Source organism: Dromiciops gliroides, chromosome 2, assembly GCF_019393635.1.
Source record: "Dromiciops gliroides isolate mDroGli1 chromosome 2, mDroGli1.pri, whole genome shotgun sequence".
NCBI classification, from domain to species: Eukaryota; Metazoa; Chordata; class Mammalia; order Microbiotheria; family Microbiotheriidae; genus Dromiciops; species Dromiciops gliroides.
This window is the reverse complement of record NC_057862.1, coordinates 85615091-85639390: the sequence shown is the minus strand read 5'-3', so window position 1 is coordinate 85639390 and position 24300 is coordinate 85615091. Positions and strand designations below refer to the sequence as shown.

At 37.4% G+C, this 24300-nt stretch overlaps 1 protein-coding gene across 1 annotated transcript in view; it reads right to left on the bottom strand.

Moving 5' to 3' along the window:
• CPXM2 (carboxypeptidase X, M14 family member 2) overlaps window positions 1–24300 on the bottom strand; it is a 234106-nt gene that overhangs the window by 122082 nt on the left and 87724 nt on the right. The window contains exon 4 of the mRNA XM_043985357.1: window positions 11014–11153. Coding sequence (XP_043841292.1) covers window positions 11014–11153 — 140 coding nt within the window. The remainder of the gene's footprint in view (window positions 1–11013; window positions 11154–24300) is intronic.

The following is a 24300-nucleotide window of genomic DNA, read 5'->3' as shown; positions in this document are numbered from 1 at the left end:
TGTATGCATATATACATACATATGTGTTTATGTACATATGTGTATGTGGTGTATATACATATATATGTGTGTATATATATATACATATATATATATATATACATATATATATATATATATATATATATATCGTCCAGGGTCACACAGATAGTAAGTGTTTAAGGTTTGATTTGAACTAGGTCCTCCCAACTTCAGGGTCAGTGGTCTATCCACTGCACCAACTAGGTGCCCCTACTTCCTAGAATTAAAAACCTGGATAAGTCCCTAGAGTCATGAGCTCTGTCATGGAGAATTGTAACTCCAACCAGACCAGGGCAGGTACTACTTAGGTCCCCCTTGGATAATGCCAAGGATACCCTGAAAGCAGGCTCCTTGAAGGCCTCAAAGAGATGCCCACAAAAGGACTTTATAGCAGAGGGCTATAAAAGAGATCACAAGAGATAGAGCAATGATTTACCACAGTAGGCACACTGGTATGCATGGAAATTTTATAATGTTAAACATAAGGGACTCTGGGAAATATTAAGGAATATTTGTTATTGGAGTTGAGCAGAATCTGAGGGTAAATATAATTCTCTTGTTGCTGAGTAAACAATATTATTTGATATTTTTCCCTTCCTTTAAAATAATGTTTTTGTTGTCATTGTCATTGTCGTTGTTGTTGTTGTTTTGTTGTTGTTACATCACAGCTAGGATGTTTGTAAGTATGGCAACTGGGCTATTCAATTTAAAAATTTCCCTAGACTTTCTAGGGGGTGGTAGTGGTATCAAGCCATATAAAGTGTGAAATCTACTGAAATTAACCAAGACCCTTTAAGTCACTGGTTTCTCTAAAAGGCATGGAATGGTTTCTGTATAAGAACCTATTTTACTTTACCACAAATGCATCTGATAATTCACATAAAATGAGAATTGAGAAATCAATATTTCTGAGTTCCCAAACTGCTTAAAAAATGTTTTCAGTGTCATTTCACTTTACTAGTAAGTGAAGAAACATGGGTGGCTTCCCTCAAGCTGTAGGCAAACTTTACCAAACATGGCCTACTTGTCCCTCAGAAATAAAAGAAATGAATAATTAATGAAGCATCCAGTGTGACTAGCCCGAATTTTCTAGTCTTTCTGATTTGTCAGTTTCCTTCTTCAAGAATTCCTCTGTATTTTTTTCCTCTCAGTTCCTTTGCAGCTCCTATGCTTGAGTGAGATCAGACACAGAAACTAAGAAATACCTGGGAGGAAGAAAGGAATTACTCAGTCTAATGATATCACTAAGACAACAGAACAAAACAGATAAGGAAAATAAGAAACTGGAGGAGAGACACACAGGTAAGGCCTTCCTTAGGGACCTGAAAATTCGGTAACTTTGCTCAGGCAGTCGCACAACATCTCTGATTGAGAAAGATTTCTGTTTCTATCAAATTGGTCTCTGGTTGCCACATTCTTCATCTCCTTTCTTCTTTTATTTTCCTCACCTTCATTGTCTATATGTCCACCATCAAAAACCTATGATGTTATCCCAGAGCTGTTTCAAGACTGTAGTTTTCCTGCCAATCAGCCGGGACCCAGGGCTTCCAAATGCAATTATCACTTATTTTAGTATGCTGTCCTGATTTGCCATAGCTTTCCTTCCAAGAAGCAAGAATCTTTTAAGTTCATGGCTGCAGTTGCCATTTGCAGTGATCTTTAAGCCCAAAAATATAAAATCTGACACTGCTTCTATTTCTTCTCCCTCTACTTGCCAGGAGGTTGCTATGATCTTCATTTTTGTTTAGCTTTGTTATTGTTTTTGGTTAGGCTTCAAGACAGCTTTTAAACTTTCCTCTTTTACCCTCATTAAGAGGCTTCTTAATTCCTCTTCACTTTCTGCCATCAGAGTGGTATTGTCTGCATATCTGAGATTGCTGATAGTCCTGCAAGCAACCTTAATTTCAGCTTCTGATTCATCCACTCTGGCATTTTTCATTATATACTCTCTATATAGGTTAAAAAAATAAGATGAATACATAAGGACTTGTCATCTTACCTTTCCAATCTTCAATGAGTTTTTCATGTTTGATTTGAAGAGCAGATTGTATACAAATACAAGGTATCAAAATGAGATAGGATAAAAAATATCTGCTGCAGTTTTACTGAGAAACAAGGTTGGAATCATCTTCCTCTCACAATCTCAGGCTGCTATCTACAGTTATATGTATATTTGTACTGTTTTTCAGTTGTTTCCAACTATTTGTGACCCCATGGATCATACCACACCAAGCCCTTATATCTTCCACTATCTCTTAAAGTTTGTTCAAGCTCATGTTCATGGACACTATCTATTTTATCCTCTGCTATTCCCTTTTCATTTCACCTTCAATCTTTTTTTTGTGGGGCAATGAGGATTAAGTGATTTGCCCAGGGTCTCACAGCTAATAAGTGTCAAGTATCTGAGGCCAGGTTTGAACTCAGGTCCTCCTGAATCCAGGACCAGTGCTTTATCCACTGCGCCACCTAGCTGCCCCCTCACCTTCAATCTTTTCCAACATCAGGGTCTTTTCCAATGATTCTTTCCCCCCCCCCAATGATTCTTAATTTCTCATTATGTAGCCAAAATATTTAAGCTTCAGCTTCAGTATTTGACTTTCCAGTGAAGACTCTGAGACTGCTTTGGTCTACTTGCTGTCCAGGAGACTCTCAAAAGTTTTCCATCACAATTAGAAAGTGTTGATTCTGTGGCACTTATCTTTCCTTAGAGTCCAAATCTCACAGCCACACATTGCTACTGGAAATACCATGGCCTTCCCTACACAGACCTTTGTCAGCAAGGTGATGTCTATGCATTTTAGTATGCTGTCCAGATTTGCCACAGCTTTCCTTCAAAGAAGCAACTGTCTTAATTTCATTTTGCCATGTACAGTGATCTTTGAACCCAAGGATATAAATTCTACATTGCTTCCATTTCTTCTCCTATTTATAAGGAAATGAGAGGACCAATTGTCAAGAACTTACTTTTTTACATTAAGTTTAAAGCCAGCTCTTACACTCTTCTCTTTCACCCTCATCAAGAGGCTTATTAATTTTCTTCACTTTCTGCCATCAGAATGATATCATCTGCATATCTGAGATTATTTCTATTTCTTCCCAAAACCATAATCCTAGCTTTTGATTCATCCATCCTGGCATTTCATATGATGCACTCTGCATAAAAGTTAAAAAAACAAGATGACCCTCTTGTCATGCTACCTTTTCAATCTGAAAACAATCAGTTGTTCCAAATTCAATTCTAACTTTTTCTTCTTGGCCTGAATACAGGTTCCTCAGGAGACAATTAAGATGATCTGGTACTCCCATCTCTTGGAGGACACCATATTTTATTGTGATATACAATCAAAAGCTTTAGTGTAATCAATGATGCAAAAGTTGAAGTTTTGGGGGAACTCCCCTGTTTTCTTTCTAATCCAGTAAATGATGGCAATTTGGTCTCTAGTTCCTCTGCTTCTTTGAAAACCAGTCTGCTCTTCTGGTAATTCTCAGTTCACATATCACTAAACTTTAGCTTGCAGAATCTTAAACATCACCTTGCTGGCATATGGAATGTGCATGATTGTTCAGAAATTTGAACATTCTTTAGCATTTCTCTTTAAGATTGAGACATAATGTGATCTTTTCTAATCCAGTAGCAACTGTTGAGTTTTCCAAATTTGCCAGCATATTGTGTGAATATTGTATGATACTTTAACAGCACCATTTTTTAGGAATTTAAATAGCTTAGCGGGAATTTCATCACTTCCACGAGTTTTATTGTTAGGAAAGCTTCCTAAGGTCCATTTGACATCTTTTTCCAGGACTTCTGGCTATAGATCAGTAACCACACCATCATGATTATTAGTGATATTAATATTTTTCTTGTATAGTTCCTCTGGGTATTATTCCACCTCTTCTTGCTCTCTTTTACTTCTGTTAAGTCCCTATCATTGTCTTTTATCTTGCCAGTTTTGAGTGAAATATTCTCTTGATAACTCTAATATTCTTGAAGAGATCTGTCTTTCCCATTTTATTATTTTCTTCTATTTATTTTCATTGATCATTTAAGAGAAACTTCTTATCTCTCCTTGCTCTCTCTTTAGAATTTGGCATTCAGTTGAGGATATCTTTCCCTTTCTCCTTTCCCTTTCCTTCTTTCCTTAGCTATTTGTAAAGCCTCATCAGATAGCTATTTTGCTCTCCTGCTCTTTTTCTTTGGGATGTTTTCTGTTGCTTCCTCTACAATATTGTGAAACTCTGTCCATAATTTTTCAGGTACTCTATTGACTAGATCTAATACTTTGGATCTATTCATCACTTCCACTTGATATTCATAAGGGCTGTTATTTAGTTTATACAATCTTATGGTTTTTCCTAGTTTTTTGACTTTAAGTTTGAATTTTGTAATAATGAGGTCTGATCTGAGCTATAGTTAGCTTCAGGTCTTGTTTTAACTGACTATATAGAACTTCACCTTTGGCTGCAAAGTATATGATTGATCTGATTTACTTATTGACCATGTGGTGATATCCATGTGTAGAGTTGCTTTTTGGGTTGTAGAAAAAGTTGTAGAAAAGTTGTAGAAAAAGTGTTTGCTATGATCAGTGAGTTATCTTGACAGAACTCTATTAGTCTTTGCCCTGCTTCATTTTATACTGCAAAACCAAACTTACCTGTTATTCTAATCATCTTTTGATTTTCTACTTTAGCATTCCAATCCCATGTTATGAATTTGACCCCTTTTGGGGATGTTATTTCTAGAAAATGTTATAAGTCTTTATAGAACTGATCAACTTTGGCCTCTTCTGCATCAGTTATTGGAGTATAGACTTGTATTATTATGATGTTAAATGGTTTACCTCAGATTCCAACAGATATAATTTGGTCATTTTTGAGATTATACCCCATTAGTGCTTTTCTTAACTTTTTATTAATTATGAGGGTTACTGTATTTCTTCTAAGAAATCCTTGCCCACAGTAGTATGTTTAATTAAATTCACCCATTCCGATTCATTTAAGTTCATTAATACCCAAGATGTTGACATTCAATTTTTTATATCTCCTATTTTATTAGTTTACCTTTGTTCATAGATCTTACATTCCAGGTTCTTATGAAATATTGATCTTTACAGTATCAGAATTTCCTTTTGTTGCCAAATGTATCTTCATTTGAACTTCCTTTTAGCTTCATCCAAGGTGTTTCATTAAAACTGGAGCTTTTTGTAGTTTTTCTCCACTCTTTGCTAGTAGTTTCTTGGACACCATCTGACTTGAGCATCTTCTGGTGTCACATCTTTAATCATTTTAATATTATCCATGGGGTTTTCTTGGCAAATATACTGAAGTTGTATGCCATCTCCTTATCCAGTGGATCACCTTTTAGAAGAACTCTCTGCTATCACCTATCCATCTTAGATAACCCTGCATTCCATACTCATAATTTCATTGAGCTATGCAAACTCTTCTACTAGAATAAGGCAATGGTCCAAGATGTATACATGTCAGCTTAATCCTCTTTGAGAGGACTGAGGACAACCACAAAGTCTGACAGGTGGCAATGAGCAACAGTATAAGAATCTTTCCAACTATGTGGTCCCAAGAGAAGTTGAAGCCATATAAGTCCCCATCTTTTGGAAGGAGAATGGGTGATTTCCTGGGCAATGGAAAGTTCTATGATCCAAGATTCTAGAATGTGGCCAGCACCTTTTTCTCCTACTTAAGTCAAATTTGTGGTTCTGGGAGGTAGAGAAGAATCAAGTGACTGAGGCATGATTAGAACAATGAAACCTGGATTCCTAACAGCCTAAACCAGCGGTGTCAAACTCAACCAGAAAAAAAAGAACAGGATACTACATAAGAATCCCTGTGGGACACACAGTAACTTAGAAAACTATATATTAAAATTATCAATATTCTATTGTATTTTTATTTATTTTGTTAAATATTTCATCATTCATTTTATTCTGTTTCCAGCTACACTAGGGAGTGTTGTGGCCTGGGCCATGTGTTTGACACCTCTAATCTTAACCAAGATCACATTCCCTATTAGTGGGTGAAGTGAACAATTCAATACTTGGTAAATTCTTTACCATGTCAGGAAGAGTGGATGATAAAGGATTAAAAATCTATACCACTATGAACATGCAAAAACATGGACTTTGTCCTCTGCTACTACTTCAATGAGTTATTCATATAGCAATCTAAGATGATTTTTATTCAATGAGGAGTCCAATCTCTTAGGTTAACACTATATTCCTAGATATTCACATAGGTCCCTAAAAGTAGGACTCAATAGATATTCAAGAACTACTTTACAAATAACCACCAAATTCATATGCCTTCCAGGAAAAGGTTCAAAAATTTGCTCATAGTATTAGAAAGTTATGTGCTTGTATAAGTAAATCTCTGCAATAAAAGGTATAACTTACTGCAAAGACAATAAAATTATGTAGTGTGTTTATAGAATACAATGCATCCTTTACGTTGTTTTATCTACATTTTTTCATGAGATAAAATAAATGATGCCCTATATCTGATATACATTGTTACCATTCATGCTCACATGGAGACTGGAGCTCTTTTTTTCACATCTGTGAAGACCTATACCTGAATTATATTCTGTGGTTCCTAGAGGAAAGTCTGGATGTAGGACAAAATGAGCTAAATATAATTCAAATAAACACAAGAGCTACACAAATATTTAGCAAATATTAAGTGGTACAAGAAAATGTACAATCTTAAGCTTTCCAGGTCTAAAGTATACTATCTTATATCTTTACATGCATGCAAATTACATATACATATAATAGTACACAATAATCATACAAAATAATGAAGTAAACTTAAGGGGAAGATGGGGCAGATTCTTTCAAAAAATTAAGCCATCTTAACTTCCAAATATTCTCTCAGAGAAAACACTGGCTTTTCCTAAGGAAGTTGCCATTCTTTTTAGTCTGTTTTTAGGACTCATTACCCCCTGTGCACTGACAGTGCATGATTTCTTCAGGACAAGAATCTGGAAATGAACCATTGGGTCAGTGTCCTTCACAAATAGCCCTCCTGCATGCAATAAACCTACAACTGTGGAACCACGGGATGTCCTTAGGCCAAAATAATGCCTATTAAAAATAATCATAAACAGGGGCAGCTAGATGGTGCATTGGATAGAGCACCGGCCCTGGAGTCAGGAGCACCTGAGTTCAAATCCAGACTCAGACACTTAACACTTACTAGCTGTGTGACCCTGGGTAAGTCACTTAACTCCAATTGCCTCACTAAAAAAATCATCATCATCATCATCATAATAGGCACAAATGATGGTACCAACAGAGCCACCTATTGTGGATGAGGAATGGCGCTGAAGAGCACTACCATCAAAATGGTGCCTGCTCCTAAGCCAAGTACATAAAAGAAAGCAACCATGAAAAAAAAGCAGAGCTCTGAAAACCTCAGGCACTGAGGATACTGAGACTTCCTGTTCTATAACAGAATACTGTGCTCTCATAGAAAAGAAAGCTGGTGATAGATGAGAATAGATGTTGGAAAAAAAAGAGGACTCCTAGTGTTTTCCTAGGGTTCCTGTGGTCTTCAATGGGGCACTTGATAAAGGCAGCCCAAGAAAAATCCCTTTATCCTAATGTCATCATTTCACAGGTGAAGTCATATAGAACATCACAAAGCCCCCCCCATTCAAAAAAGCATAACTTTTGTCCTCAGAAGCCTAAAGCAATCCACCATATAGTTTTAATACAATGACAACTCAAATAATGAAGTCCCTGAGGACAAATTCCCACAGAATCAAGTTAGCCACACAATTTTTAAAAACATAGCCCATAGCAAAGAATGTTTTTGGTTTTGGTGGAGGGATATTGTGAGCCCAATCTGTATAAGCCATATGAAGTAGACATGGACACAGTGGGATTTTTCTTGCTAAGCTGTATAAGCACACAGAATACAAATATCTCTATGTACGGCTTCTAACTTTTTGAAGAACAAGTGAATGTAAATAAGGCCAACCTACCACCAATTGTAAAGCTGGTAAAGATTGTCTTTGGGGCCTTCAAACCTTTGTGTACAGTCTTTCCCCTCAGCAGCAACCCATTTCCCCATTTCAGATTCCGTGCTCTCTAATGTCCCCCAGAGAAAGACCTTATGTAAGGCATTAACATTTGTCTCCAACTTGAAGAAGAGCTGGGTTTAAGAACCTATGTCAGGGGCAGCTAGGTGGCGCAGTGGATAGAGCACTGGCCCTGGAGTCAGGAATACCTGAGTTCAAATCCAGCCTCAGACACTTAACACTTACTATCTGTGTGATCCTGGGCAAGTCACTTAACCCCAATTGCCTCACTAAAAAAAAAAAAAAAAAAAAAAAAAAAAAAAACCTATGTCTCTGGGGCAGCTAGGTGGTACAGTGGATAAAGCATTGGCCTTGGATTCAGGAGGACCTGAGTTCAAATCCAGCCTCAGACACTTGACACTTACTAACTGTGTGACCCTGGACAAGTCACTTAATCCTCATTGCCCTGAAAAAAAAACTTTTAAATTTTTTTTCTATTTTTTTGGATGGAGAGGGGGTAGACTAGACTGGTGATGACATTAATGAAGGAAACTCCTGATGAGGATACTTCCTATACCAATGCAGATCAGCACCTGTTCTGTAATTTATAGTCTTGCCCAAATTGCTTTGGATACTGAGGTTCAGTGATTTGCCCAGAATCACACGGCAGGCTTGTCAGAGGAAAGACTTGAACCCAGGGCTTCCAAACTCCAAGGCTCACTATAAACATTGTCACACAACCTCATGGGCATTTCCTTTACACACTCCTTCAAATATGATATTTTTCAAGTACTTACCACACCGACTGGCACATACCAGGTGCTTAATAAATGTTGTTCACTTCCTATTTCTCTACTTTTAGACCAATAAATACAAGAAAAATGCAAGAAAATTAAAAAAAAAAAGTTAACCCAGCCTTTTGATATACCTGGGGCTCTCAATTACACCTTTATAGTCACTGAACATATGTACCCAGGGTTATAGCTGACTAATCTTGCCAAAAACATATTCCATTTTTCAAGTAAACTGATCCCCTACCACTAAGGAAACAGCCATAAGACACAAGGGGAAGATTCAGAGAGAATGCACCATCATCCCCTGGCTGCCTTGCCCCCAAGCTGGAGAACTAAGAAATCAGACAATAAGGGATCCACCTAAAAGCAACTCCCAGAAAACCTAGACAATGTAGCTATGCTCTAATTCTCATTTCTCAAAGACAAAAATCCATTCGAAGGCAACAAGGCTGACTTCACCTAATAATCTACTGACTATAGTCACTGGCCTTCTTTCTTTAATCTTCCAGCTAAAATGTTCCACCTGTATGTCATCTCCCATCTCTGCCACTTTCCACTCAACATAGCTAAAGACACTTCTCTACTCACAAGGGGAATGTTTTTGGTTTTGGTGGAGGGATATTGTGAGCCCTAGTTTGCCTGCTCAAATCTTTTAATTGTTTACTGACTTCATGCTATACTAGCACATCACTGGTATGAGTTTTCACATCATAGTCTCACCCAAGTAATAGGTCAACATCCTTATTCTTAGCTAGACTTAGAACTTGGATCACTTAAGTCTCATGAACTAACATCATCCCTTTACAGGGAAGTAGCAGAAGTTCTGTAGTCTTTTCTCCTTTTCATATGAATTTTGGCAATATTATGCCTCAGGAGGCCAAATTCAGCAAAACAACATTGCGTCATACTCATAACCACAGCAAGTTCCTTCCTTGGGTGATGGCACCTGTGAACTTGGTCAGCCTCCTGGCAACGACCATAAAAGAAGCCTTGGTCAGTAAGCATTCTGAGTCCATTGAACTGCCCTTTTGTCCAAAGTTATCCTGCAACTTAATGTTCTCCGTGGTTCCAGATTTCTTTGTTGCTTCAATGCATGGTCCTCAAGCTTCCCCATCCTGCAAATGTGAATCAACGCACCACCACCCCATATGAATAATTCAATCTATTTCAAAGATCAAGCTGGGAGGAACCTTGGAGGGCATCTACTCCGAACTCCTTACATTAATGATGAGCAGATTGGGGCGTGCAGAAGTTAAGTGACTTGCCCTAGATTCTATAAGTAGTAAGTAGCTAAAGCAGGATTCTAGCCCAAGCGGTCGAGCTCCAAAGCCTGTAAATTTTCTACCCAACAACCAGTGACTATAGATATCTCTTTATCCCTCTCCTGTTTTCAGACTACACAGTTTGAAATCTTGGCTTCTTTCTTTGGTCCTCACTTGCTATATCCTACTAGTATATTTACCAATCTCTAAAATGCATCTTACATAAGAGATTTTGCTTTCATCGTTCTTGGCTTCAGAATTTTAACAACACAAATGCATATGGTTCCTTTGTGAGTACTCTGATAGGAAAAAAAATACGAGTGATGGATAATAGAAGTCTAATAAAAGTATGTGAAGAGTCAGGACAGGAAAAATGCCCCCAATGGTAGATAATTCCATATGAATTTGAATTCTACCATTGCTTATCTGATCATAGCCTGCTTATTATTGGTGACCTTCCAGGAATTAAAGCAAATCTCATCAGTAAATTATAGTTAGCTTCTGGCATGACTGCTAACAGGCTAATGGCTAAATATTGGACAATGGCCAGAAAGTTGAATACAGCGGCTCCAATGTGGTGTGTTTGTGTGGGGGCCTTTGCTAAATCAGAGAACTAATCTGTTATTAAATGCTAAAGTAGATCTAAACGTGTGGTTTCTGTGCTCTTGGCATTTCAGACTCACAGTGTATGCCAACTTCATGTTTATGTTCGGTAAATACTGTACATGAGTTCCTGCTATACAGCCTACTTTCTATTCTTCTATCACCCACTCTCATTTACCCAGGCCAAATATGCCTCTTTGTTCCCCTTCTCTTCTCCTTTTCATATGAATTTTGGCAATATTATGCCTCAGGAGGTTGAATTCAGAAAAAAACAACAACAACACTGCATCATACTCACAACCACAGTGAGTTCCTTCCTTGTGTGATGACACCTGTGAATTTGGTCAGCCTCCTGGCATCGACTTCAATCCACTGGTGAAGATCATTTCTTCCTGCACACCAAGCCCCATCATAAAAGTCATTTTCATTAATACCCGCCTGAAAGAAAGACAAAGGTATTTTCAGAAGCCAAGAAAATCTGAACCCAACCTTTAAAGAAGGCAGCAAATGCATTCATGTGGTGGGGTGGGGGAGAGAAGAAATAGGAAAGTGAAGCAATGACTTACAAATCCTTATTCTCCACACTCTTTGTTGCATGTCATCATGGAGCATCCACTACACAAATACTTGGAAATTTTTTGGTGCTCCATATCTGTTGTTTTTCCCATGTGAGAGCCTGATTTTAAATTCTCTCCTGTTGGGTTTATATTTACTGGATTAGCATTTAATTGGATCCTTTGGCAAGCTGAATATCAGCTACTATTACCACCCAAAGATTCCCTTGGCAGGAGTTCATAAGCCAAATGAATGGAATGCTAGTGGATTTATCCTATAACAGTCTCCATTTTGGGGAAAAGGATGATTGCATTGCCCGAGTCAAGTTGTCAGAACATATGGACACAAAGCAAAGCACCCCAATTGACTTCGGTCTGATGGTCCCACCTGTTTCAGAGGGAAAGGACTTAACTTCCTAAGGAAAAGTTCATCTGCATCTCAAAGATAAAGCTTATGCTGATTTTCTCTCTGAAGACCATCTTTCTGCTCTTTGAGGATTCTTAAACTCAATTTGCAAGGAGAGTTCTTCATGTGGATTATGAAACTGAAGTGGAAATTAGAATTAATCCTTGGCAGATGGCCATTTTAGGAGGGAATCATAGCAATGAGACCCTTCAATTACAGTAACCATCTTTCATGACTAAAAAGAATTGCAGAGATCGAAAGGACCTCAGGAGGCCATGTAGTCTACCTGAAGGAATCCCCTCTTCAGCATGCTTGATAAGTGATTTTAAAGCTCCTTAACAACCTGACATCTTCCTACCTTTCTAGTTTTCTAATACTTTACTCCCATCCACATACTAAACTATTCAGTCATATTGTTCTTCTTGCTGTTTATAGCACATGACACTCTATGCCCTGACTCTGTGTACTGACTATTTTACATGTTTGAAATGCCCTCCCTCCTCCTGAAACCAAATTTCATCTTTTTAAGGAAGCCTTTCTCAGTTTCACCCTCTCCATGACAGCCACACTGTTGTGATTCCCTTTAAGATTACTTTTATTTAAACCTTATCTATCTTTTTTTTTTTTTTGGCAGGGCAATGAGGGTTAAGTGACTTGCCCAGGGTCACACAGCTAGTAAGTGTCAAGTGTCTGAAGCCAAATTTGAACTCAGGTCCTCCTGAATCCAGGGCTGGTACTCCATCCACTGCACAACCTAGCCGAATCTATACCTTATCTATCTTGTATGCATAGGATGGGTTTTTGTTCTTGTTCTTGTTTTTTTTTTGCATGTTGTTTCCCGTCACCCATTAGAATGTACAATTCTTGAGGGAAAGGACCATACAATTTCTTTGTATCCCCAGTGCTTAGTTAAAGTATCTGGCACATACTAAGCTTTATAAAATTCTTGTCGACTGACTGGGCTCATAACTCCTGCTGTGTTCCCACTTACTTCCCTTCATAGGCTTGACCCAGTGGTTGTCTACCATTAGAATGAAAGCCTCTCCCTTATTGGACTATAAGCTCAATGTGAGAAGGGATTTTTTTTTTCTTTCTTGGTACTTACATCCTCAGTGATTATTTGCCCACTATCTATCATGTAGGTGTGATGTGGGATGGAGTTAAGGTGATCAAATTGATCATGAGGCATCCCAAAGGAATTACAGGACTCAGTGACTCAGTTTCCCAAGTTTTATTGCAATACTGTGAGTGACCACAGGCAGAGCACCATGGAGGTGTCTCGAATAAGGGGAAGAAGAATAGTTATATTTATAATAAGAAAATAATTGATCATCTCCTCTTTATCCTAGTTTAATTTGGTGTTCCTCCAGGCTTCAGCCAACCCCCAAGGTGGGTACCTTTTCCCCTGGAGGTGTGTTTTGGGGGTTACACATAATAAGGTAAACCTAAGGACACATTTGGTCCTTTCTAAGCATGTTCATAAAAACATATCTCAACTTGCCTAGGGCAGAGTGTCTCTGTGTTTTTGATCTTTTTTTTTTTTCCTTAGGCCAGGTTTTTAGGTGTCCTGTTATCTAATTTAAACATTTCAATTGCTGATTATCAGTTAGGGTATCTGGGACCTGTCTCTTTTGATGGTGAGGGTTGATAGGGACAAACACTCTTGGTTACTGTAATAACACAAACCTTAATTTCTGTTAACCCTTTTAGCTACTATCAATAAGGACTCAAGCCTCAGTTTATCTGTTAACCCCTTTTCACCTCCTCCATCAGGTGCTTAATAAATATTTTCATTGTGGACTGATTTACTTGTTCAACCATACACTGTTGAGTACCCTTGAGATGATAGCCAAATTTAATAAAGAAATAAGAGGTAACATCAATGCCTTTCATGAGTTCCAGGCATCAAGCCCACCTGACGTATATAAATGGGTACTGAAAGGACTGGCAAGAATGATTTCTGAAGCACTGACTATAATTTTTGAAAGATCCTGGAAAATGGTAGAGGTTCTATAGGATTGGAGAGAGCAGATATTCCAATTTTAAAAAAAGGGAAGAGAATGGATTTTTCTAATTATTGCAGAGTGATCTTGACTTTGTTTTCTGGCAAAATACCAGAAGGTTTAATTACTATTTATAAAAGGAAGTGAGCACAAATAATTAGTATGGTTTTATCAAGAATGGGTCATGCTAGGCTAACCTCTTTTCCTTGTTTGACAGTGTTACTAGACTGGATTGAGAGCTGGCCTTAAAATCAGGTTCAAGTTCAAATTAAAGTTGGACTCTTATGTACACTAGCTGTATGACCCTGTACAATTCACATATCCTCTTGGTCCTCCAGACAACTATCTAAGACAGGGGTTCCCAATATTTTTTTACTCCCCATACCCTTTCACTGTCAGTAAAGTGAACTTTCCACATCCCCTATCCATATGAAAGGAAATAAATTCTAGAGTTCACTATGCATATGCAGACGAGAAATAATACAAAGAGATCAATTAATTATTCACAAAATCTTTTTTTTTGGTATGTATTTTTTTTAGTATAACAGACATAAATACTTGAAGGTCTTTGATATGGAAGAAGGATTAAAATTTTTTGATTTGGCCCCAGATGAATGAAGAGAACTAGGAGAAATGAGTGGAAGTTAAAGACAGAGTTAGGCTTAATATAAATAAAAATTTCCTAATAATTAGAGTTGCCCCAAAGGGGAATGGAATGCCTGGGGAAGTAGTAAGTTCCCTTCACTGGAGGTCTTCAAACAAAGATAAGGCAAGATATTTCCCACCTAGTACCCTGGGAGGGAGGTCTACTAAATTCTCTCATCTCTCTTTCCTCTCTCTCTTTGTGTCTCTAATTGTTTCAACAACAACAACAAGAACAAGACAAACAAACAAAAAACAGGTATTAAGTGCTTACTTTGGGCCAGGCAGTGTGCTAATTGCTGGGAATGCAAATTCAATCACAAGGAAAGTCATTTCCTGCCCTCCAGGAGCTTACTTACTAATGAGAGAAGACAACACTTTAAAAGGTACTGGAAAAGAGAGTCAGGAAGGCAGAGAGAGCCAAGAGAGGAATGAAAGTATTTACTTGCCACCTTACATGTTGTATCTGCCACCCCTAGTGGACTACAATGCCAGAAGCATTTTAGAGTTCAAAGAGTAAGACAAAAGATATCAGACATCTCTGATATAACACTTTAAATTTGCGAATCGTTTTGCATGCATTGTCTTGTCTGAACCTCACAACCACTTTGGAAGGTAGAAACTACCAAATTTTTCCCTGTGTTCTCCATTTGCCTGGCATGGGGTGGACTGGGGAAATGTTACTCCAGAAAATTTCCTTTGGGTAAAGTGAGGGTGAATTGCAATAGGTGATGACCCAACCTTTGAGTTGCTTCAAGGGAACAAAAGACATAAAACACGAATGTTAAATATCTTTGATCTGGTTATTATTTTTTTAAAAAATAGAATAAAAGTGTTCACATTTTTTCTTGTGTCCTACAAAAAAATTCTAATTTGTTCTTTCTTATGATCAAAGAGCATATAATTTAGTAGCTGTGTTTCTGTTTATTAAGAGTAGCAAAGGTGGAGGCAGCTAGATGGCACAGTGGTAAAGCACCAGCCCTGGATTCAGGAGTACCTGAGTTCAAATCCGGCCTCAGACACTTGACACTTACTAGCTGTGTGACCCTGGGCAAGTCACTTAACCCTCATTGCCCTGCAAAAAACAAAACAAAACAAAAATAAAAACAAAAGAGTAGCAAAGGTGATGTCTTCGGGTATAGCATGGTCTGGTGACTTCCTCAAAAGATCTAGACTTGAGTCCCAGCTCCAACTATGATTAAGTGAAATGCTTGAGAAAATTCACTACTTTGAGCTTCAGGTTTTTTCAGCTGTAAAATGGGAATAATCATACTGGTATAGTAGGGATGGACTGAATTGATCAAATTGATCATGAGGCAACCCAAGTGACTCAGTTTCCCAAGTTTTATTAAAATACTGTGAGACCACAGGGAGACACCAATGAAGTATCTCAGTTTGGGAGATGGAAAATGGTCATGTTTATAGGGAGAAAAGTAGCTTATCTCCTCATTATCTTCATTTCTTCCTTAAGAAGGTTCATGGGAGGTCTTATCCTAATTTGGCCTTCCTGGGGTTCTAAGACAACCCCTGAGGCAGGTACCTTTTTCCTTGGAGGTGTGTTTTTGGGGTTCACCCATCATAAGGTGAACCTAAGGACACATTTAGCCTTTTCTCAGCATGTTCATAAAGACATGCTTAAACCTGTCAGATCCAGAGGGTCTCTGTGTTTTTGATATCTTTTTACTTAAGATCTGGGTTCTAGGTGTCCTGTCATCTAGGAATATTAATGACTATTAATGGTTTATGGTCCCTAGTTACTGTCTCTGTTGATGGTGTTGTTGATAAGGAATGGAACACTATTGGTTATAGTAGTGTTGATAAAAACGTAGATCTTAGTTTTTCTGTTAACCCCTTTTTAGAGCTCAGATCTTAGGTTATCTGTTTAGCCTCCTCCATCACTGCTACCACTTGCCTGGTGGCCTTGTTGGGAGAGAAGGATTTTATTAACTATAAAGTGCTATACACACATGAATCATTGATATTATCCTGACTCTTGCTCTACTGTCTAGATGTTTCATTAATCATGAAAGTTCCTTTTCAAATTTCATGAGATCTTAACGTAACTTTCACTTGGATATACTATTCAACAAAACCAACAGTCATTTATTAAATACCTTTTGCATGCAGAACACTATTCTAAGCAGTTGTTTTTTTTTTTAAGTGAGGCAATTGGGGTTAAGTGACTTGCCCAAGGTCACACAGCTAGTAAGTGTTAAGTGTCTGAAGCTGCATTTGAACTCAGGTACTCCTGACTCCAGGGCCAGTGCTCTATCCACTGCGCCACCTAGCTGCCCCTCTAAGCAGTTTTTTAAGCTTGACCTTTTGGAGTGTTAAGGGTTATTTCTATACCAGATCAAAAATAGTTTTAAGACAAAATAGATGTGGGGGCAGCTACGTGGCACAGTGGATAAAGCACCAGCCCTGGATTCAGGAGGACCTGAGTTCAAATCCAACCTCAGACACTTGACACTAGCTGTGTGACCCTGGACAAGTCACTTAACCCTCAGTGCCCCACAAAAACAAAAACAAAACAAATAAAAAAACCTCCAAAACCAAAAAGCACACAGACACAATAAATGTTAAATCATTTCAAGGTTGACTTTCTCTTTCTGAAGTACCTCTAGTGGCTATAGAAGGAGAAGAGGAAGATAAAGAAATCAAATAGTCCATTTGAATGCAAAGCTTATATAAATGTCCATGTACAGGCAGGCTGATGATAGATGTGTGATTCTAGAGGTCAATTCGGAAAATGTGTTTTTGAGGTTTGGGATGCTAATTTCCAACCAGCCTGTCTCTATTCTGAGTACTGATGAAACCAATTATAACTTTCTAAATGAGATCACAGTCTCACAAATGAGTTAATGTAAAAGGATTCTGGGAGCTCAGGAAGAATAATTCTATGTATGAGAGACAAAACTATTTCTGTGTTGCTGAAATTGATCTCTTGCTTTAATCTTTGAGAAATTGGAGATACTGAAATATGGGGGAATGATGCAACATACCGATGAAATCCAAACTTTGTGTTTATTCACTGGGCTTGTGAGAAAGTCCCAAGAAATGTTCATTTCGCAAAGATTATTAAACTTTGAAAGGTCAGCCTACTATTTGCCAGGCACTGTTCTAAGCACTAGGGATACAAAGAAAGGCATCAACTGTGTTGGCCTGCAAAGAGCTTCCATTATAATGGGGAAGACTGTGTAAGTAATTATACAATAAGATATATACAGAGTAAATGGAATGGAAACCAAGAATGGAAAGAAATGGAAAGAAATACAAGAAAGGAAGGCAGTAGAAGCTGGGAGACCTGGAAAGATCATATCTATTATGGATATGAGTAACAAGTTGATGATGACAACAAGGTTGCAGGTGGTGCCCTTGACAGTGACAGAAACAGTTTAAAGAGGAAAGGGTTTGAGGTGGAGTAGGAAAGAAATAAGTTATATTTCGAGTATGTTGAATCTGAACTGGCTTTGGGGAATCCAGTTAATGATGCCCAAGATATGTGTGGACATTTTGAATAGGATGGCCTTTGACATGATTTCCCTCCCCTCCTGTCCAGTATTCAAGAAAAATTATCCAATGGGCCCTCCACTTTGATGAGCTGAAGAGTAGGCTATATGTTTTGTATTTTAATCATGATTTACTAAATTCTAATGCCTTCATTTTTCTCATATATAATTTCCTTACCTTTATACATCAACAAAATACACAGCTGCAAAACAAGATGTTTATTTTTAATCTTTATATGAAATAGCTATTCATGAATAGAAGCATTTTGGGATAACTAAGTTCCTACTCCCTTCAAATTTCCACCCAGGATATCACAGAAACAATGTCAGGAATTAGTGACCTGCAACTTCCTATTCAGGTTTAACTTGTACCAGATTCCTCATGGAGATGAACAACAATTAGAGATCCTAGCATAGGTATTAACTCACCACAGAGTCCTTGAGCATCCCAGATGTCTCCATACACTAAAGAAACTACATTTCCAGCCACAGTAGTGTGTTCCAGGGATACACAAGAGTGGTGGTAAAGGGCACCAATGGGAGAGGAAGTATGAGGGAGGTTACTCCCATGCTATTATACCAACTTGACAATGAAAGAAGGGAATTAAAAGGATTTTTTCCCTCAAAGATGTTCAGGAAAAAAGAAATTTATAGTGAAAGAAAATTATATGAATGTGATACCCAACCATTTCTATATTTTCATCCTTTTGGCTCATATACAGTCCAGGAAAATCTATGAAGCAGAGGTGGTGTCCAGAGAAAGGGCAACATCTCAGCACTGATCAGAAGTTATTTTTTTGTTTGTTTTGTTTTTGTTTTTAAAGGGGGAAAAACAAACAAATAAAAAAAAAAAAAACTTTGACAAGGTGTTCTGGAAACTAGAGACAGTTCACCCCTTGCCCTGTCAGGATTACCTTCTTTCTGTTTCCTTAATTTCTATTCTACCTTTTTTTGTTTGTTTGTTTTTCCCCTGGCAAAGTGAATCCCATAAGAGAGAGAGGGAAAGATCTTTTACTGGGTACTCCAGCAGGGGCTTTACTCCTGAAGTGAAGGCACAGAAAAGAAAGGTCAATACCTCTAATTCAATCATTAGAATTAATTAGAATGCAAGTTCCTATAGCAAAAGGATTGCATTTTTAAAAAAAATTTGCATCTCCATAGCCTAGCACAATACTAGGCATAGGGTAAGTAATTAGTAAATACTTGCTGATTAACACATCTCACACTCTCCCTTTTAAATCCTCCATTAATCAACATATCCATTCAAGCCAATTTAGGGGAGAAATCAGTGAATTTCCTTGTGTTTGAATTTTATCACCAAAATGCTAGAAATTTTTCTTCCTTAAGTTATTACATCTTAGATAATATCTTCTCTCTCCTCATTTCCAGGTCCCCATTACCTCATACCTGTAGTGCTTCAAGACTCCTACTGGGGAAGGGTAGAAGGAAGAGAATTTGGAAGTCTAAATGTTAAAAAATGAATGTTGTTTTGTTGGTTTGTTGGTTTTTTTTTAACATGTATTTGGGAAATATTTAATGAAAAAAATAGAAATATATTTTTAAAAGTCTCCTAGCAAGTCTATTTCCAGGTATGGCTATGTCCAATTCATTCTGCATATCATGTTTAATGTGACTTTCCATAACAAGGAGCTATAATGGGTCCCTCTCAGATAACATATCAAGTCTAAACTCTTTTGGCAGGCTTTCAAGATCCTACATAGACATGGTACCACTCAGCAGATCATTTTTTTTTCTATCATCCTCATATACAAACCCTCTGCCATAGGTAGGTTTATTTCCTCAAGCTAATTCCTATTTGGGTGCTGTGGCTTAAGCTGTTTCTCCTGCCTGAAATCCTCTCCCATCCCCTCTCTGCTTTCCCAAATCCCACGTATCCTTTAAGATTCAGTTCAAATTCCAGCTATTTCCAAAAAGGATAGCTCTCACTCACCTTTGATCTCTTACTGCATTTACAATGAACATCATATAATGGATGGTACAATTTGTACAATTCATGTATAATTATTTGCTTGGTGGGTCGGATTTGGGTACTCATTGTGAGAATGGAAAGGAGGGGATAGAACAAAGAGATAGAATAGAGAGAATCTACAGGATTTTGCAACATCTAAACATTAAGAATAATGGAAGAGTCAAAGATGACTCATTTCTAGATTAGGTAACCGCCTGGATGAGGGTACTGTTAGGAGAAACAGAACCATATAGAAAGGGAAATGGAAAATAATGAGCTTAGATTTGGCCTTGCCAATTTTGAGATGTCAGTGGGATGTCTAGGTGGAGATGTCTTAAGGGCAGGTGGAAATAAGTGTCTAGGATGGGAAATGGTCTAGAATAGAGTTGTCAAGTACATAGCCTGTGGGCTGCATGTGGCCTACAATACTTTCAAGTGTTTCCTGAACCAGATTAAAATGTAATCAGATATAGGCAGTTTAATATTTGGGGGGGAATAATTCCAGATTGCTCCCCAAAATGTTGGGATCAGTTCACAGTTCCACCAACAGGGAATTAGTGTCCCAATTTTTCCACATCCCCTCCAACATTTGAAGCTTTCCTCTTAAGTCATTTTAGCCAATCTGATAGGTGTAAAATAATAGCACGAGGTTGTTATAATTGCATTCTCTAATCAATATGACAGAGTATTTTTTGTGTATGACTACAAATTGTTTTGATTTCTTCATCAGAAAATTGCCTGTTCATATCCTTTGACCATTTATTAGTTCGGGAATGCCTTGTATTCTTATAGATTTGACAAATTTCTTTATATTGTTGAGGTACGGAACCTTTATGTGAGAAACTGTCTATAAAAACTGGAAGGGAAAGCAAAAAAGAAAGTTACATGACAACAATCTATATTTAAAAGGAATAGCAAACTTTACATAATAGATTTGCAGTTTCATGTGCAATCATCTTTTTTCTCTTCTATGTTATGAAAATGCTTGTTTTACTTCTTAAATTCAGAAAAAATACAATTTTAAAATGTAATTAGGAAATACTTAATGAAAAAATAGATGATATCACATTTGAACACTAAATCATTATGTGGTGGCAGAGATCCCTATGTGTGGAATATCATCCCCTCTTTCTTTTCAGTTTGATACCACAGGGGTTCTTAATCTTTCTTGGGTCATGGACCCATCTGGAAGTGTGATAAAGCCTATAGACCCTTTATCAGAATAATGTTTTTTTTGGGGTTTTTTTGGTGAGGCAATGGGGGTTAAGTGACTTGCCCAGAGTCACACAGCTAGTAAGTGTGAAGTGTCTGAGGTCGGATTTGAACTCAGGTCCCCCTGAATCCAGGGCCAGTGCCCTATCCACTGCACCACCTAGCTGTCCGCCAGAATAACGTTTTAAGGGTGCAGCTAGGCAGTGCAGTAGATAAAACATTGACCCTGGATTCAGGAGGGCCTGAGTTCTAATCCAGCCTCAGACACTTCACACTTACTAGCTGTGTGACCCTGGGCAAGTCACTTAACCTTCATTGCCCCATTCCCCCCCCCCTAAAAAACTCAGAATTTAGAAGGAGGAAGAAACAGATAAATAGTAGCAGAAATAAATAGGTCAATAAACAACAAAGAGTATTCATTCCTATAATATTGATGTTACAGTATACATTTTTCCTCTGATTCTGCTCACTTCATTCTGTATCATTTCATAAAATTGATCTCTTTCTGTCTCTTTGAAATCATCCATTTCCTCACTTCTTACAACAAAATAGTACCCTATTATATTCTTATCAGCCATCCTGGAACTGAATGTGCTGTCACAAGCCTAAGGAAGGAAATTTCAAGGAGGAAAAAAGTCACAGATTTTCAGCTAGAAGTTATATTAGAGGTTATTAAGTCCAATCCCCTATTTACCCATGAGAAACTAAGGCCAAGAAAGGGTGACTTGCTCAAGGTCATAAAGGTAATAAATGACAGGTAAGACTTTGAACCTAGGTCCTCCGATTCAAAATTCAGTGAAGGCTGATGAAAATTAAAAGATAGGATATTTTATTAAAAATTACAGATGGGGCAGCTAGGTGGTGCAGTGGAGAAATCACTGGCCCTGGATTCAGGAGGACCCGAGTTCAAATCCAGCCTCAGACACTTGACACTTACTAGCTGTGTCACCCTGGGCAAGTCACTTAACCCTTATTGCCCTACACCAAAACAAACAAACAAACAACAACAAAAACAACAACAAAATTATAGATTTTGCTGCTGTTCTTTAAGAGAGCAGCTCTGTTTAAAATGTTAGGGATAGAAGTCTGATACAAAAGGCAGGGGGATATTGAAGGTCTCCCCTCCCTCCTCCCATGTGATCAGGAAGGGAAATTTCACAGTTTAAGTTCTGATTGGTAAATGGACTCTGGATAGCAATGAGGATGAAGGTATGGCCATAACAGTTGTAGAGGTAAGAAGGATTTTAAAGTGGAAATAGAGATACAGAGAAAAGGGAGTAATGATGAACTGTGAAGTAAAGATGATAGATGGGTATCAACAGCATTTTGAAATCACCAGGGATAATGAAAGACTGAAATAACTGAAAAAAGTCATCTCTCTAAGTTAGAGGGTGAGGGATGATGGTTGGTTTGATTTGGTTTTCTTTTTCTTATTCTCTGTATCATTGTTTAATATGTTTCTGGGCTCATAAAAAGAACTTGAAAAATACCTGTTGATTGCCTGACCAAAAAAATCTCCAAATTCAAAGAATATCTTAAGTTTAGAAAAACCCAGATGGTAATTTTCCAGAATTTATTTTAATTAGATCCAAATGTTCCTTTGAAAAGATTTCTTTCTTTGTGTTTTTTTTCTTTTTTTCTTTTTCTTTTTTTTAAATAACAAATACAGATAAGAGACCCTTATAACTTACCAGAAGTCTCTCTTGAAGAAACAGGAAGTTATATTTTATAAAAGTCTATGTAAACAGAAGACTACCTAAAGCCTGGACTGGCAAGAACATTCAGAAGCCATGACCATTCAGTGGGACTCAAATAATGCTAAATAAATATATTCTAATCTTCCATGTAATTAATTAGTATATAATGAGGAATTGTTTATATTCAAGTCAATTTATTGGTGAACCATTTATGATGTTGAATAAAATATAAAAGATACTGTAAATTTCATCTCAATTAATGACTAATATTACTAAGAACTCATATTTGCATAATCTTTTATGATTAGAAAGCATTTTACAGAATTTATTTCATCTGATACTCACAAAAGCTCTGTGAGGTACAAATATAAGTAACATCAGTCTTACTTCACAGATAAATCAAACCAAGGCTCTGACAGATTAAGTTAGTAATGGGAGTGTGACATATTATGGGGCCAAGAGGGAAGAAGGAAAAAGCTGGTCTTTCTCAAAGGCTGCAAGAGGAAACTGGTACTTGCAACTCTCTAAGGCTGGTTTTGGGATTGGCAGGAAAACAGTTCAGGGGTCCTGTTGATTGATATGTAAATTGCATGGATATAGAGGTAAAGGAAACATGTACTTGTGTACAGAACTCTGACTTTGGAGTCTAAAAGACCTGGGTTTAAATCCTGCCTTTTTAAGATTTACTAGATATGTGACCATAAATAAGTCCCAAACTTTGGGAATTTTTAATCCATGAAATGAGCACAATCATAACCATGATATCTGTCACAGGGCTGTTGTTAGGATGATGAGTAGAGGGGTAATTAAATCAATCAGTTTTCTACCCCATTTAAAGTAACTACCTTAATCAGAAGAGAACACCTCTATTTAAATTAATAAATTAATCAAAAACATTAAAATAAGGGCAAAAAGTCCTTAATCTATTTGGCAAGATGGAAAGCTATTGAATGGAATGAAATGACTTTACACAGGGAATGTATTAGGATAGGATGAAGAGAATTGTAAAAACAAAAACAAAAAACACAAACAGATTTAGAAGCCAGAATTGAGCTTTATGGTTGTAGGAGTATATAACTTAAGGGAGAGGGGAGGAGAAATTATGCATCCTCCTTTTTTAAAAATTCTTTTTCAAAGAATGATTTTGTGATTTTCAAAAAGTTAGAGAATATGGGTTTCTCATCAGCACCCTAGAACAGTCCCTGATGTAGCAGTGGCTAGTGGTAGTGTCTCCATCTAGAGCAGAAGATAAGCTAGACATGAAGCAAGACAGCTTCAGAATTCTATAAAATGTTGAGTAAGAAGCTACATTATGCTTGGGAGGAATTTTATGATGGCCCCACAATGGGAAAAGAAAGGGCTTCCTCCATCAAAAGAGCTTCAAAAATCTGTGGGTCACCCTTTTTCCATGTGTGCTCTAAACCTGGGTCAACTTATCCCTGGATGCTGTATGAACTTTAAGGAAAATATACCCCTCCCCCCAGTTTGATTGATGGTTTTTAACAACTGTTCTTACAATATCTACTTAGTAAAAAATCTCATTCTTTTTCTTTCTTTCTTTCTTTTTTTTTTTGAGAGGTAATGAGGGTTAAG